General features: G+C 54.0%; 2 protein-coding genes across 5 annotated transcripts in view; both read left to right on the top strand.

Annotated features, from left to right (window-relative positions):
* C2CD3 (C2 domain containing 3 centriole elongation regulator) overlaps positions 1-2473 on the top strand; it is a 124908-nt gene extending 122435 nt beyond the window's left edge. The window contains exon 33 of the mRNA XM_068556350.1: positions 1686-2473. Within this exon, the coding sequence (XP_068412451.1) occupies positions 1686-1826 (141 nt within the window). The 3' untranslated portion in view covers positions 1827-2473. The remainder of the gene's footprint in view (positions 1-1685) is intronic.
* Positions 2474-10855: 8382 nt separating this feature from the next.
* On the top strand, positions 10856-16706 carry UCP3 (uncoupling protein 3). Of its 4 annotated transcripts, none has more exons than XM_068554902.1 (6): positions 10856-10981; positions 11508-11713; positions 11978-12171; positions 13322-13423; positions 13917-14097; positions 16592-16706. In XM_068554902.1, exons 1-6 carry the CDS (start codon positions 10856-10858, stop codon positions 16704-16706), a joined length of 924 nt encoding a protein of 307 aa, XP_068411003.1. The 4 variants fall into 4 exon arrangements, with proteins under 4 accessions (XP_068411003.1, XP_068411002.1, XP_068411004.1 ...); XM_068554901.1 differs by having other exon boundaries at positions 11508-11709; positions 11971-12171; XM_068554903.1 differs by lacking the exon at positions 13322-13423 and having other exon boundaries at positions 11508-11709; positions 11971-12171.
* Positions 16707-17018: the final 312 nt, after the last annotated feature.

Consider the following 17018-nt stretch of genomic DNA (forward strand, 5'->3'; position numbering starts at 1 on the left):
ACTGGTTCTGGAATGAATGAAAGAATGACTGAATGAGATATTTGCTACAAGAGGCAGTCTCCTCCCCAATTAATTTAAGCCTCTGGTCACCGTGGCTTGACCCATTCACTGGTCTATCAGCTACCAAGCTCCCATCTTGGACCTGTCTCAGTAGGAGTCACAAGCATCAGGGTCAGGCCATGCCCTGCAGGAGCATCCAGTCTGGAGGGAGAGGGCCTCAGGCAGTGGCTGGGTGGCTGGCCTCCCCAGCCTGAGGCATTATGGGTTGCAGGTGCCTCCCATGTTTTGAAAGGAAGAACTACAAACACCAGCACAGGGTGGGTTTCCTTTCTCCCCTTTTAGCCTAGGCCTGCCTGGAAGATGGGGAGCTGTGTGTGCTCACCTCTGCTGGGCATGTCCAGCCTCCAGCTCCACTTTGCTCTTGGTTCTCCGCAAAGAGAACCTGCCTGTGGGCTGTCAGTGCTGAGAGCTTGTCAGGCTGTATGCACTCCCTCGACATTTAGAATTCCAGATTGGCAGGGGCCCTCAAGGTTGCCTGACTTCCATTCCCCCTATCACTTCCTGGCTGCTATTCTAATTCTTCGAATAGCTCTCTCTGTCTCCCCAGCTTAACTCTGAGCTATGGAGATCGAGAACTGTTCACCTCTATCTCCCCCTCACAGTAGGCCGTAAGAAGGTTAAAGAAGTGAAGGAAAGAAGGAATTACTGAATATTACTGATCCCACAAGCAACTCCACTCCCACAAGCAATGGGCCTCAGTTTCCCATTAGCAGAATTACTAAGGGGCAGGGAAGTAGTCTCAATCTCTAGGGTCTCCACCAAGCTGATTCTTGGTGCCTAGGGAGTGGTGCGTGTGCCTTCAGTATTTGGGGACAGGCTGCACGCTGTGGAGTCAGCCAAGGTTGCCTGTCGGGGCAAGTCCCATGTCCTTTCAGCACTGCCTCTTCCTCTACCAGGCCTCCATCTCCTCCCTGGAGCCTTGCTTGTCAGCCACCTGCCTGGGGTGGCTTTCCTGTATCCTTTGAGCTCCTTCAGGGCAGGAACCTGGCACAGAGTAAGCACAGAAACAAGCAAGCAAATGGGTGAGTCATAGAGGAGTCCAGAGGACCACGATGTCATAACCCAAATGCACACACCTTAAAGGGGAAATTCGTGATACCCAGTCAGCCCAAGACAGGGAGATGTTTGGTAGCAGGGCTGTGGGTATGTGCTTCGTGTCACCTGGCAGCTCCAGGAACTCCCCAGGGCCATACGGAGAGTGTATTATTCACCAGCATCTTCTCCCTGGCAGGGTCACATGCGGGACAGTCACACTTCGAGGACAAATGACTTGTCTAGACACATGCAGCAAGAGAAGGGATGTCCTGGAGGAGACTGCCCCTCCTTCTCCAGAGGCATAGAAGGAGTCTGAACAGGGGTTTACATCTTAGGTCTGCTACTCCGAGCTGTGGGACCTTGAGTTTATTTCACCTGAACTGTAGTTTCCTCATCCATGACATGGGAACCATGTACCAACCTGTGGGGTCGAGGTGAGGGTTAAACACACTCAGGTATGTAAAGTGCTTTGTAAATCAGTCAGCTCTATACCAGTATTAGCCAAAGGACCAAAAGACGAGAAGAGTCAAAGTCATCTTTAGGCAGTGCCATGTGCGCAGTGCTAACCTAGCTGACCTCTTCCTCTCCAGGGCAAGAGCGAGACCACCAGGGGAGCCCTGTCCCAAAGGCCTTGTCGTCCCAGACCTAACTCGCTGCCTCCCAGCCTGTCTGAGGAAGAAACTCGCAGGATTGCACGGATATTTTCTTCCCGATACTCCCAGAAAGACTAATGCAGCCCAAGAGACTGAGGGAAGGACCACCCACCCACTCACCCTCAGCTTTGTCTGGCTTGCCTCAGGGCTATGAAAGCCCTGAAACCACCACCAGCCTTGTCCCTGGACACCAGTCAGCCCAGACTAGAGGAGCGTCACAGACCAGCCCAGTGTCCACCTGCCAGGACTTCAGCTTCCTCCTCTGATGGTGAGGCAAAGGCTAGAAATGGTGGATTCCAGTGCCCAAGTGGCCCACCCGTCTTTTGACCAAGGGACCCAAGGGGGCATCTTTCGGCTGGGAAACTCCTCCCAGTGTCCTTGACCAGAGCCTCCTGCTGACACAAGCCTACCCTCTGCCTGAATATGATAGGCCCTTTTGCCTTAAGGGTTGGGGAGGGTGGGTGGAGATTTTGTGCATCGTGCATAGCCAGGGAAATCCTAGGGCCGACCTCCAGTTCATTTGCTTGGGAATAAGGGTATTTTACAGATAAAATTATTTTTATGCTGTGTTGAAATAATCAGTAGGAGAGGAGGGGGAAATTACCTCCTTCAAACTTTTTATCTGATTGTCTGAAACTCTAACCATGCTTTTAACTTATTGTTTTTACCCAGCTCTGAAGGTCATTGTTCCTGCCTGTGTTTGAATAAAATCATATTGGTATTTGTATTCTGTGCACAAGTGTTTCCCGGGTTGGCCACTAGACTGCAGTGTCAGAAATTTGCTTGTGCTCTAACAGCCAGAGAGAAAGCTTTGCGACCATATAATCCCTTGGAGAAGCTCATCTGGAACGGGGGGGTCCACGGTCACCATGAGACTTCTGACTCCTCCAAAGATTAGGTTGATCCAGATTAGGGTGACACCTAGTATTTCCTTTGCTGGTACCTCAAATCTATCAGCACAGTAATGGGGCTCATGGCACAGGCCCGCTCAGAATGCGCCATCTCTCTGGGATGAGTACATAGCTCTGGCTATGTGTTTGTGAAAGTGCTTTGCCAGCAATTGGCACTTCGTGGAAGCATAGGAAATGTCAGCCCCACCCACTCCTCCCCCGCTGACCCGGAGCAAGTCAGTAGATAGGCAGGCTCACCACTAACTGTGAGGCAGGACATGCCCCAGAGGGTAGAGGGTGATGCAGGGTGCCCTCCTCATCGGTCAAGTGCACTCAGACCAGCATGTCCCCCTTCATCTGTTTGTCTCGGCCCCCTAACCTTCGGCCTGCCAGCTCACCTCCTCCCCAGTGTCTCCCTCTCAGCTCACCAGCTGCCTGTCTGCCAGGAGCTTTCAAGGCCCAGGTCTCTGCCTCCCTTGAGGCCACAGAGAACCTAGGGGCCCAGGCCTGAGGGGTTAAGCCTCAGGTGAAGAATATTCCTTCCCAATCCTGCTGCAGCTCCTGTAAATAACTTGATGGGGTCGAGTTAGGATAAGGACGTGCATGACTCCTACCCAGGCTGAGGGCGGCCTCTGATAACACAGAGGCACCCTGAGGGTCTGAAAACCTCCCCCTACACTTACAGAGTGTGTTATTTACCAGTGTCTTCTCCCCAGAAGTTGGACCTATTTTGCGGTAACAGCTCAGACGAGAAACGCCCTGCCAAGCATGCAGCACCGGGTAAGGGCATGAGGTACATGTTTGTTCCACCACCACCAACAGAACTAGCCAGTGTCTCCCTACTTCCCTTTCAGCACTCCCTCCACAGAGCCCTGAAAATGGGTGCTTCTGATCACCCCAGAGGTTGGCTGATCTCAGCCCATGGCAGCCAGCTTTGGAACTTCTAGCACAGACTGGATTCTGGGGACACGGAGCCAAAGCAGACAGACCTGGCCCTGCCCTCGAAGAGCTCCCAGGCCCACGTGAGCTAAGCTGCCCTCCTTCTGGGTCTCACCAGGGCCCACTGCCCCCTTGTTTGGGTTCCTACTATTTACCCCTCCCCACCTCCCGGCTGCAATTCACCCACCACCTCCAGACTGCCATTTTCAGGTGGAGCCAAGAACCTACTTCCAGAACACTCCCCCCACCTCAGCAGCCCTAGCAGCCCCTTCCCTTCATAGGACTAACCCAACCGCCTGTTCTGCTGACACTAGGGCAGGGCCTGCTCCAAGGAGGAGGACCTTTGCACTTGAGTGTCTGGACTTGTGACCGTGGCCATGGCTCTGCGCCCAAGTCTAGAAGTGGCCTCTGCCTGCTCCTCTGCCCCACCCAGTTACCTCCCTTCCCTTCCCACCTCTCTCCCTTTTTCCTCCCCTGCCCCCTGCCCCTCCCTCCTCTTTCCTCAGTCACCTGGATCCCAGGTTCAGATTCGCCCACCCCTTACCCTCCGTGTCTACCAACGGGGCCTCAGCGGCTGCTGCGAGGGACCCTTCCCGCCCCACCACTCACACCCTCCCCAGAGCCCTTTGGCTTCAGGGGTGTCCATGATGAAGCCCCCAAGTGTCATATCATAGAGAACAGTGGTCCAAAGTACATGACAGTTTGCAGGCTGCAAGTCAGGCCCTGCCACATACTGCGACCTGGGGGAGTCACTGTCCCCGCCCTAAGGCTGTTTTCCTCTCTGTAACCTAAGCATCAAAATGCATGGATCCTCAGCCATAGAAAGGAATGAAGTGCTGACACACGCTCCAACATGGATGAACTTGGAAAACATTGTGCTAAGTCAAAGAGGCCAGTCACAAAAGGTCACATATTGTGTGATTCTATTTATGCAAAATGTTCAGAATCAACAAATCTATAGAGACAAAGTAGATTAGTGATTGCCTGGGGTTGTGGGGAGGGGAGAAAGGAAGTGACACTGTTGATGTGTACGGAGATATTGGGGAGGGTAATGAAAGTATTCTAAAATTGATTGTGATGATTGATGGTTGCATAACTGTGAATACACTAAAAACCGTTGACTTGTACCAGGTAAATAGGTAAATTATATGGTATGGGAATTATATCTCAATAAAGCTTTTTTTTAAAAAAAAAACCTTAGACTCCTAATTGTACCTACCTCATAGGGTTGTGAAGAGATAGAAATAATGTATGTAAAGTTTCTAGCACGTGGTAGGCACCAAGAAGTGAGTTATCATCATTGCTATTACTAAGAGGAGGCCCAGGAGAGCCCTGCCCAGCCTATCATGGAAGCCTTGACCTTTGGACTCTCAAAAGTGACAAGTCCAAACCCCCCACCCCATATATACCCTCATCACCCGAGGGAGTTCTTCTTTCATCAGCTGGAAAGGGCTAGTTTAAAGAACCCCAAGTCAAGGGAGCTGAAGCAGATCTGGAACTCCGACCTTCCCCCTCACCTCCCTGCCCCTCACCAGCCGCCTCTGGTCAAGTGACCAGGCTGTCAACTAGCTTCTCCAGGATAAGGTTTCAGGTCAGCCAGAGTGTATAAAGACAGGTGCCAAGCCAGAGGCTGCAGGGACGACAGCAAATGACAGAGGGTGATCAGGTCCCTGCTGCCACCTCCTGGGATGGAGCCCTAAGGAGCCTTAAAGAGACCCTATGCTTCCCCCACTTTGGCTGGACTCACAGGTAAGACCCCACTCTCCACCCCACCTTCCTCCTCCATGTTCTCCCCTCGCGGCAGCCTACGGAGAGCAGCCAGGAGCTGTCAGGGGTCGCTAACCATAGCAGGACAGAGCCGGTAGAGGTGGAGTCAAGATGAGGGAATGGCAGCCCTGATGAGGGCACTATGGAGGGGCTGGGACTCCACCCCAACTCCTGTGTCACTCACCCAGGACTCACTTCCCCCTTGCCCTGCTGGCTGCCTCTGCTGTGATTTTGCAAATCCCCATAGATAAAGAGGTGGCTTTCTCCTTAGTCTGGCCCAGAGTCCCCAGGATTCCCCCAGAGCATAAAGCCCTTTCCCCATGAGGCCCCCCTCCTGAGTAGGGGGGGCACCCCAGCTCTGCTCAGACAGCTTCCTCAGCGGGGATGCAGTAGAGGCTTTGCCAGGAGGGTGGAGTCAGGCAGCGTATCTCAGAAAAGGGGCTTCTGATCCCTGCTTCAGAGCCACCACGGAGAACTTGTTTCTAATGCAGATTCCCAGGCCCCAGCTCAGACCTGAATCTCCGGTGCTGAGGGCCAAGAATCCACTCTGTAAACAAGCAGCTCAGGGATCCTGAGCTCTCCCTGAACTCTGAGACTCTGGGTGGTGGAACAGGAACAGGTGCTAGACAGACCTGTGCTCTAATCCCAGCTCCATCCCATTAGCCTTATGATTAGCTGAAGCCCTCAAAGCCCCAGGGCCCTTGTTTATGCGGACAATCATAGCAACTACCTTGTATGCCTTATAAAGGGGTTGAATTAGTCAATGCCTGTAAAGCCCTCAGCACGGTGCCTGGTGCAGGAAGCACTCAGCAGATGTTAATGGGGCACCACGACTCTGGGCGTGCAGGCTGAAATACCCCATCCCTCACGTGCCCCAGCAGAGCACAGGAAGGAGGGTCTGCTCTACGCTTCACCTTTGCCAGTGGGAAAGTTCTTCTGGCTGCTAGGGCTCCCTGGGTACCAATTCAGGAGGCTGCAGTAAAGGGGGAAGGAGGTTAAGGAGCACTGGCCTCAGGGCCCCTGCCTGTGCCCAGCATCGTGGCCTCCCCCCTGCCCTGCCCGCACTTGATCAGTGACAGTCTAGAGCCCTCCCCACCTGAGTCCACGCCCATCCACTCCACCTCCCGTGGCGGGCTCAGGACAGCCTCTGGAATAGGCTCCAGCTTCACCCTTGGCCGCTGCTCTTGACCAAGTTCAGGCTCCAACACCTCTTGCTGCACCATCCCTTCAACCTCACTTGTCTCTGAGCCTCCAGTTGCTCCCTTCCAGTCCATCCTTGACACCTGCACCAGCCCGATCCAAACACAGGTCTCATGGTGTCATTTCTCAACTTGAAGACACCAACCAGTCCCTGTTCTCGCTAGATTAAGTACAGCTGTGGCATTTGAGGCCCTCCACCAAAGAACACTGTGGGCATCTCAGATCTTGTTGCCCATTTCCCCACCTCAGCAAGTGGGGTCCCTTGGTCACCTGGTCCTCCCTGGACCCCTCTGGCCCTGGGCCATCCCTGTACCAGGCTGCACAGAGAACCAAAATAAGTAGCCCCAGTCCCTGCTTTGGGACGCCCCCCCCACCCCCCATCTAGGCAGGAAACCATTGCAGTTAATGAGTTAATTCTAGGGACTTCCCTGGCAGTCCAGTGGTTAAGACTCCACGCTTCCACTGCAGGCGGCACAGGTTCGATCCCTGGTTGGGCAACTAAAATCCCGCATGCCGTGCAGCGTGGCCAAAAAAAAAAAAAAAAAAACAGAGCTAATTCTAAAGAAGGTGTGGGACAGAGGCAGTTGAGGACAAAGGAGGTTCAGAAGGGAAGCCATGCCTGATGGTTCAGCCCCTCTGGCCAGAGGACACAGGCTCCCCCTGGGACACGGACCCAGCCCATGAGGCAAAGCCCACGAAGTGCTCCCTGCAGGGCCTGGCCCATCGCAAACACTCCATGCCAGGGGCCCATGGCAGGGAATGCACTGAGTCACACAGCCCTGGGGGGGATCCCACCTCTGCTCCTCAGTTCCTAACTCTGAAAGTGGAATTAAGATACCTAACTTGCAGGACTCTTCTATTAGAGCCTGGGTGGCCACCAAGGTTTTGAAAAAGGGACACTTGTACAACCAGCCAGAGACACTAGAGAAAACAACTCCCAAGGGCCTCCCCGCCCCGAGAGTCGGGCCCTCAGATTCCTGAAGCCGAGGTGCCCAGCAGCATAGCCCCTGTCAGAGGAGGGGAAAGGCCAGGGCTTGAGGGAAGGGAGGCTGACAGGATGCAGGCACTGGCAGCTGTTCCCACACACAACCAGGCACCTTCATTCCAGCCCCAGAGGAGCCAGAGCCTCCCTGCCGGGACTGAGCCTGCCTGGCAGCTGCTGGGCTTCTGCAGGCCAAGGGGAAGGAGGACAGTGTCCCCCCCGCACACCTGCAGTGCTGTCCCCTCAGCCAGGCTCAGCTCCACGCCAACCTCCCGAGGGGCCAGATCCTCCTTGGACCTTCTCAGGGAGGCAGCACAGAAAGGCAGGCAGACGGGCTGTGGGAGGAGCATTGCAGAGGGAGCCTGAGGCCTGACTGCATGCCGTGCACCGGTCTCAGCCTCTCTGGGCACATTTTCTCCCTCTGCCAAGCTGGACACCGATGCCCACCCACCCAGCCCTCCTCGCCAAGCTCTTGTTCTATGTGCTTAGCACTTAATTCCCCAGAGAGGGGTTTTGCATGTAATTTAAAGGGCTTTGAATGCCCTCAACAAAAAAGCAAGACGGTGGATATCCACCCTACCACATCCACTGGGGCCCCTGAGTGGAAGGAACGGTGAAGGGGGCCTTATTGCCACCACAAGAACCTGGCTGGAGTTCTGTGAATTTGAGGAAGTCTCTTTCCATCTTAAGCCTCTCTTTTCTCACCTGTTAAATGGATTTAAATGCTGTCCTGGCCTCTTTCCAGGGCTGTTTCAAGCCCAGTAGAGCAGAGTGAACCAGGCTCTGACACTGGTGGCTGGTAACACTGAGCAAGCCAACACCTCTGAGCCTCCATTTGCTCATCCAAACGCAGGGAGAGGAGGGGGAAGCTACCTCTCAGGAAAGCTGTGAGAATTCAGTGAGATTGCGTGTAAAGCTCCACTGCAAGAGCCTCACGCCCCACAGCCATTCCCTCCTCCTACCCTAAGCGGTGCCCTGGACTCTCGCACAAGCGCACGCCCTTCCCTGCACCTGGAACCCCCCTCCCACTTCTCCAGCTGCTGAAATTCTGCCCACCTTTCAAGGCCCTCCTCCCACCCCCCACCATGAAACTGTCCTAATTCCACCTCACAAACAAGAGAGAGGGTTTCTCCCTCCTTTGGGTCCCTTCCTGATGGTTCCTTCCTTCCAACATTGATCCAGCCCATCTTGCACTGCAGTTATGTGTGGGTGTGTCTAATGCCCCCACAAGACTCCTTGAGAGCTCCCCACGGGCAGGTCACACAGACTGTTTTTACTCATCTCCAGATTTCCTGGAGCGCCAAGCACATAACTTAGCATGAGCTGGGTCTTAGGGAGGTCCATAGGCCACGACAAGGACTTTGGACTTTGTTCTGAATAACTAGGCGGGGCGAGGGCGGTTGGAGAGCTTTAAAACAGGGGAGTGACATGATCTGAATTATGCTTGGACACTAGGTTAGGTCCCCATCCAGAAAATCTCCTCCTGCATTTGCTGTCCAGGCCTAACATTCCAGAATTGGTGCACAATTCCCTTTATGACTCAGTAACCGTCAAAATGCATACAATCCTTATATGTAAGCTATATCTCAATTTTAAAAGTTTTAAAAATAAAAGTAAAATGTTAAGTGCAATTTCATGCTGGGAGAGATCAAAATAAAAGCACCCCCTTCCCCGGGGCAGTATTCAAAAGTTGTCCCTCCACACTATGACCCAGGCTTCCAGACTGGGATGCAGTGGCTGGTGAGCTCCCATCTCAACCCATCCTCCATCTCACCTCCTTCGTTCCCTTTGGATAATTCTACACCTATCTGTGTTCCTGAATGTAAGCTCCTTGGGGGCAAGGGCCAAACATGATTCATTCCATATCTTTCCTTCCCTAGTACCTGCCATAGTGGTCAAGAAATAGCTGATCATTAAGATAGTCACTTACACCTTAGCATGAATTAGAAACATCAGCTCCTTCTTAAGAACAGACTTTTCTAGGGAAAGGCGACAGCAAGCATAAGAGTCCAGGGAGCCATGTGGGTTGAAGAGACAGGACAGGGAGAACCAGAGTTGTAGACCACAGTCCTGAAAGAAGCCTCAAGTGGTCACCCCTATCTTTTGGAATCCATTTCACCACGGGTGAATAGGTAATATATCATTCCCATTTACCCAAGAGAGGTTAAATAATGTATCTAATGTCCCTCACCCATTAGTAAGCCATGAAGACAGGGCAGGAACTCAGGTTTCCTCACCACAGGACGAGAGTTTTTCCATTACTGTAGAGAAGGGGGCACACACTCCGCCCACTTAACAGTTAACTCTGTGGGACTGGCCCTGGCTCCAGGGGTGACAATGCTGAAGGGTCCAGGATCCCAGCACACTGGGGGGCGCCGAGTGTGTGAGTTGGGGTGCCCATGGGTATGAACTGCTAAGAGATGGCATCAGTACCAAAGGCCTGTGCCAGCTTCCCAAGGTAACCAAGGCTAAACCAGGACCCTCATGTACACATGCCCCTGGTCCACCAGCAGTAAGATGGGTGCAGGCACAAGTGCACACCTGGGGGCAGGGAGGGGGCACAGTCCCCCTCAGAGCCCTGGGGAGGCCGAGCAGCAGAGGGGCCCAGGGTCTGTCACCGCCCCCCCTACCCCGTCCCTCCACAGCAGAACACCAGCCCGGGAGTCCTACAGTGTCGGGAGGAAACATCTCTAGTCACAGGCTAAATGTCTTTAGTGACAGAGAAGCAATCACAGGCTGAGAAGGACTGTGTTTGTTTTAAGTAAAGAAGAGTACATTCAGGCAGGCTTGGAGGAAACAACAACTACAACCCCGCATCCAAGATGGCTAGCAGTTTAACTGAGCCACGAGGCACATTTATTTTGTTGATTTGGGACGGCAGGGCCTAAAGTGATGAGACTTGGCAGGCTCTCTCTCCATACACCTCAGGGAGCAGGCCTTTCCCAGGAAGCAGCCTGAGGCTGGGGAAGGAGAATGGGGTTGGGGGGTTGCCTGTCCCTGCCTGAGCCTTTATACAGTGAAGATCCACCTCCAACCGGGAGGGGAGAGGGGGCAGGGTGAGGATGGCAAGAGATAAGGGAGGAAAGTGACCTGTTCGTATAAGTCAAATCCACACAGCTAAGCACAGCCATGCACAGGCTTTTCCCTTATAAACACCCTCCTGATGCTGAGGGGGGCCTGGGGACGGGCCCAGAGGGCATGGGCTCTATCCCCTCCTCTGGCCTGTCTCCTGCAGCCTCCTCCATGCACTGAAGCCCAGGGCTGTGCAGCAGCCTCTCTCCTTGGACCTCCGCTGGGCCCTGGAGGGACCGGGCAGAGCCCCTGGGACCATGGTTGGACTGAAGCCTTCAGAGGTGCCTCCCACAATGGCTGTGAAGTTCCTGGGGGCGGGCACAGCGGCCTGCTTTGCTGACCTCCTCACCTTCCCACTGGACACGGCCAAGGTCCGCCTGCAGGTAGGCGCCCTTTGGCCGAGGGTCATTATTCCCATCAGCGGAGGGGCTGAGTTCTCCACCGGGGCACCTGCAGTGTCTGCCCACTCGCTCTTCCTCACAGCGGACCCTGAGCAGGCCACTCACCCCACTGCCCACGACCCTGCCTCGCCACCTCCCCATCGCCATCACCCAAGACCAAAAGATCTTAATTCCTTGGCAGGACGTGCCAGGGCCCTTCATGGCCTTGCCCTGCTTTGTAAGCCAAAAAGTGAGAAGTAGAAGTAAGGAATTACTGGGTGAGCTTGGGCAAGCCACTGACAACTTGTACCAAGAAAAACAAACCACCCTCTGTTTTCCCTGAGGATCCAACACCACACTGTGTACAACAGTTTGTGGGCTGGAAACTGCTATGCAAAACTGTCACTTTTACTGGGATGTGACGCTGTGATCATGCTTGTTCCGAGGTCCAGCCCCAAGCAGGCCCCCGTGCACACAGCCCCGTCCACCCCCCACCCAGCTCCTCACACCGCTGTGGGGTGTCCCTCAGATCCAGGGGGAGAACCAGGCGGCCCGGAGCGCACAGTACCGCGGGGTGCTGGGCACCATCCTGACCATGGTGCGCACCGAGGGCCCCCGCAGCCCCTACAAAGGCCTGGTCGCCGGCCTGCAGCGCCAGATGAGCTTCGCCTCCGTCCGCATCGGCCTCTACGACTCTGTCAAGCAGTTCTACACCCCCAAGGGATCGGACCGTGAGTGCCGAGGGGGTGGGCGGAAGCAGAATCTAGGCTGTGGGTCAGAAGACCAGGGCAGTGCAGACTCAGAGGCAGAGCTGGGGCGTGAGAAGTTGGTAACATGCCCATGAGGAGACTCTGAGCCTCCGTTAAGGAGGCTCTGGAACCTTGGCCCAAGAGAGGAAGGCATCGAGCAGGGGAAGCCCCCCGAGATCAGCATCAGGCCCAGAGAGGTGCTGGGTGGCGGAACACTGGCCCACTCACTCTCCTCCCCTCCAGACTCCAGCATCACTACCCGGATTTTGGCAGGCTGCACCACCGGGGCCATGGCAGTGACCTGTGCCCAGCCCACGGATGTGGTGAAGATCCGATTTCAGGCCAGCGTGCAAGCTGGGCCCGGGAGCAATAGGAAGTACAGCGGGACAATGGATGCCTACAGGACCATCGCCAGGGAGGAAGGGGTTCGGGGCCTGTGGAAAGGTAGGTCTGGACTCCAGGTTCAGGGGGTCTTGGGCAGTGATTTCCCTACCCTAGGGCTGGAGCAGGGAACTGGGCAAGGGGGGAGCTCCCAGCACGTGTATTCCAGCGACTCTAAAGGAACATCCCAACCATTGCAACATCCCAGCTGACCCGCCACCCTGCCCCAAATTCAGTTCAGTTTGCCAACTCTTCACCACGCGCAGGACTGTGAGGGAGAGAGAAATGAATAGAAGACATCCTCGTGGTTCTCACAGTCACACAGAGGAGAGGGGACATGTCAAGGAGCAGCCATTCCACAGGGCAGGATGTGCTGGGTTCACGTGGAGGGGCAGGGTCGGAGGCAGGAGAGGCCCTGTGGGCTAGGGGTTGGGGCAGGGGGAGGTGACGCACAATCTGGGCCTCAAAGGCTCAGCCGGCTCCCGGTGTGCAGAGAGGGAGGGAAGGGCCTCCCCAGCAAAGGCCTATGAGGGTGACTGCAGGGCATGGAGAAGAAACAGAGGCCACTGGGGGAAGCAGCCATGAGGAGGGGGCTTCCTTGGGAACAAGGCTTTAGGGTTCCCTACGTGTCTGAGTGGTGGCCACCTTGACAAATGCTGTTGTCTCTCCCACGTGCGGCCGGGGCTCACGTGAATCTTGCAGAGGAAACAGTGACCCAGTGAAGGTTAAAGGCAGGACACCTGGGTCACAGCCTCACTTGCTGTGTGCCTTCCTGGAGCCTGGCCCTCATCTGTGAAACCAGGAGGTGGTCTTGATGCTCTCCAAGGGCCCTGCCAGGGCTACATCCTGTCACTGTTCCAAGAGCCCAGCCTCCCTCTCCCAAAGAAAGGCTTCCTTTTCTGGCTCTAGCCAGGTCTCAGGAAGGCATATTTTAATTTTGATAGATATTGCAGATTATCCTCTGAAATGTGGCCCAAACAAACACAAGGGGGCCTGTTTTTTGTCTCTAAGATGGACACGGATAACCTGAGAGTTTTTAAACATCAGAAAGGAAAGTATGGAATCTGCCCACCTGAGGTGGGCTCCTCTGAGACCTCTGGAATGGGGCACCCCCCACCTGGGGCCTGTCCCCCCACCTGGGGCCTGTGGCCTTGCAGCCAGGGGGTCCACTTCTCCTCTTCCCCACTCATCAGCCCCACCCCCTCCCTGACAGGAACTCTGCCCAACATCACGAGGAATGCCATCATCAACTGTGCTGAGATGGTGACCTACGACGTCATCAAGGAGAAGCTGCTAGACTACCACCTGCTCACCGGTGAGGCCCTGGGCTCCAGGCAGACGGCCCTCCCATAGCAGAGAGGGAACCCGGGACTCCAGAGAGTGGGCACCACCCACAGGCAACTGGGCTTTAGAAAGAGTAGAGGGAGGTGCAGTGCCCAGCAAAAAGTGCCCAGTACATCATTATGAGGAGTAGGAAAGAACCCCGGACAGGAGGCCAGAGACCTGGCTTCCAGCCCCGTGCCACCTCTCCCCGTGCACCTTTAAGCAAGGGTCACCTTCTCTGACTACAGTTTCCTCCAACTAGGTGGTTGGACTGGATTACCTTCCAACTCTGGGACAGCCCAGTTCTGTTTTACATGTCCTTACCAAGAGGTCCGCGCTGGGCACTGTGAGAGATTTGGAAAACACTATCCTTACACTCAGGGAGTTCACAATTTCATGAGGGACAAACAATGGACACATATGAAACAGAAAGCAAGGGCACTCATCTCACAGCCCAATGTTTGCTCTTCCCTAACCTGCGACAGACAACTTCCCCTGCCACTTCATCTCTGCCTTTGGAGCTGGCTTCTGTGCCACAGTGGTGGCCTCCCCAGTGGATGTGGTGAAGACCCGGTATATGAACTCACCCCCAGGCCACTACCGCAGCCCCTTCGACTGTATGCTGAAGATGGTGACCCAGGAGGGCCCCACAGCCTTCTATAAGGGGTGAGCCTCCCCTCCTGCTGCCAGTACTCCCTTTTAGAGAAGCAGGCCTCCCTCCCCACCTCCCTTCCTTCCCCCCATGTGGATTGTGTCTACCATGGGTCCACCTGGAAACACACTGGTGAACAGCACAGGTGTAAATGCCGCAAAGGACAAGTGTAAAGACCTACGGAAATGATTTTTAGAAAGAGTGGACCAGATCTGATTTGGAGCGTCAGGGAGGCTTATCCGAAAAAAACGTGTCTAGGCATAGGTCAAAGTGCCATCCCCAAACGTCCTGGGCAGGGGAGGAGGAGGGAAAGGTGGTTGGTAATCCTGAGACTTTTCCCTGACCCACTGCCATCACTGTGGATCACCACAGTCAGCAGCCCAAGTGCCCAATGTGCTTCATGTTTTCTTGCTTCTCTGCCTTGGCATTTACTGTTCCCTCTGCATGCAATGCCTTTCCTGCGCCATCCACATGCTCTACATCTTAGCTGTCCTTCAAGACTAGTTCAAATGCCACCTCCTCCCTAACACTCTCAGGTGTAAATTTTCCCCCTCTGTGAACTTCAGCGATACTTCCTCCACACCATTTTTATGGGATCTACCACTTCCTACTTTGTATCAATATTATAGCATTTGAAAGTTTAAATTATCCCCCATGCTAGAGTGCAGGCTCCTTGCAGCCAAGGACTGTGGCTTATACAGTTGACCCTTGAACAATGAGAGGGTTAGGGGCACGGACCCCATACAGTTGAAAATACGTGGACAATTTATAGTCGGCCCTCCATACATGAGGTTTTTCCGTTGCCATGGTTCCTCCATATCCCTGGTTCCACATCCACAGATTCAACCAACCACGGATCCAACCAACTGCAGATCATACAGTACTGTAGTATTTAATATTGAAAAAAGATCTGTGTGTAAGTGGACCCTCACGGTTCAAACCTGTGTTGTTCAAGGGTCAACTGTATACATCTTCCACATCCCAGAGTCCCCAGCACCAAGGCAGCACTCTATAGTGTAGTTATCAACAATCATCATGACTGCTAAGTCCCTAAGTATGAGGCCTTTTGCTAAGCACTTCACAAATATTATCTCACCCCCATGAACTGGGCCGTGTTTTCCACATTTACTGGGGAAGAGACTGAGACTCAGAAAGGTCATGGAACTTGTCCCAGCTCACAAAGTTTGAACGGCAGAGCCACGGCTCAAACCCTGACCATCAGATACCACCCACATTGTCCGTCCCACGCTAAGCTCTTTGCTTGGCCCTCTTACCTCCCCCACTCAGAAGATACTCTTCTGACGCCCAGCGTTAGATTGGGCCCAACAAGCAACCACGTTCTCGACCCTGGGATGACGTCACAAAACTGAGTTCCAGCTGACAGTTCTTTGCCTGTAAGTGCCTCCATCATTTCACTCTTCAGCTGTGGCCACTTGTCTCGGTTTGTACTTTCACTTGGCAAACATTCACTGAGCATCTTGCGGGTGCTGGGCCCTGTGCTGTGCTTCCTTTGAAGAGCAGCCAACCAGTAAGGGACATTTATTGAGGATTTACTAATACCGAGCCCGGTGCTATGTGCTGTACCTTAACTCATTTAATCCTCTCGACAACTCTTTGCGGTAGGTGGTGTTGTCCTCATGTTACAAGTAAGTAAGCCGAGGCTGAGAAAGATTAAGTTCAAGAAGCTGGTCCAGCTAGGATGTGAATCCAGGTCTAACGCCAGAGTGCACATTCGTTGTCCCCATGCTATACGCCCTGTGAGGGGCCCAGGCTGAGGGTTCAGGAGAGGCCTTGGTGGGAGGTTCTGGTGCCCAAGCTGAGTCCCGCGGAGCCAAGAGCGAACAGCCCGGCAAGGAGAGAAGGAGATATTCCAAGCAGAAGGAGCAACATGGGCAAAGCTGTGGGAGGAAGCGTCTGGCAGGAGCTGAGGACCAGGAGGGGATTAGCAGAGAGAGAGGCTGAAGAAGAGCGGGGGCCGGGCCGCTCCCCGAGTCTGCGAAGCACAGCCGAGGGGGGGCTCTCGCCCGGCCGCGCTACCTGCCGCAGCACTGGCAGGCTCTCCGCAGAGTAGCTAAATTTGGTGTCACGTTGTTTTCGCCCTGGGGGGCCTCCAGCTGGAGGCCGGGGTCTCCGCAGGGGTGGCCACTCAGCTTGTAAATGAGCCCAGAAACACCCAGCAGCAGAGTGGAGTCAGGTGGTTTTAACTGAGCTACTTAACCTCGGTTTCTGAAGAGAAAAAACTGGCAACAATCATAGCTACCTGATAGAACTGTGAGAATTAACTGCCTGACACAGTAACACGGCTCAAAATGTTAGTTTTCTTTCCTTTCCCAACTCCAGCTTCTGCCTAAATTCCTTCAGCAGAGAAGAAAATGACTGAACAATCTCAGAAAATGCTCGTGACAAACAGAAGGCTGGTCCTGTGGCACCAGCGCCGAGGGGGGAGCACATAGATCCATGCGGGACTCAAGTCCACCCACCTGACCATGTGGTTGTTTCTCTCATCAGATTTACACCCTCCTTTTTGCGTCTGGGAGCCTGGAATGTGGTGATGTTCGTCACCTACGAGCAACTGAAACGGGCCTTGATGAAAGTCCAGATGCTACGGGAATCTCCGTTTTGACTAAGACAAGGCCACTTGGTACTTAACTAGGACAAAACCAGTTAAGGATGGAATAAAGCAGCGGGTCCACACACACATGGACGTAGACCCACACATGTTTACAGAACTGTTTACTTGCTGCTGACTCAAGAAATAGAAGAGGAGGAAGGACTGTGGTCTTCAGTGCTTTGTCTTAAGAATACCTTTGTTTTGCACTGACAAAATGGAAAATAAATTACATTAATTTGTGAAACCCATCAGGTTGGATGCCTAACATTTAGGCAAGGAAAAACAGATCCATTTGGATAAAACGGAAGTTTGCAAACTTACGTC

Source organism: Eschrichtius robustus, chromosome 11 (assembly GCF_028021215.1).
Source record: "Eschrichtius robustus isolate mEscRob2 chromosome 11, mEscRob2.pri, whole genome shotgun sequence".
NCBI lineage: Eukaryota > Metazoa > Chordata > Mammalia > Artiodactyla > Eschrichtiidae > Eschrichtius > Eschrichtius robustus.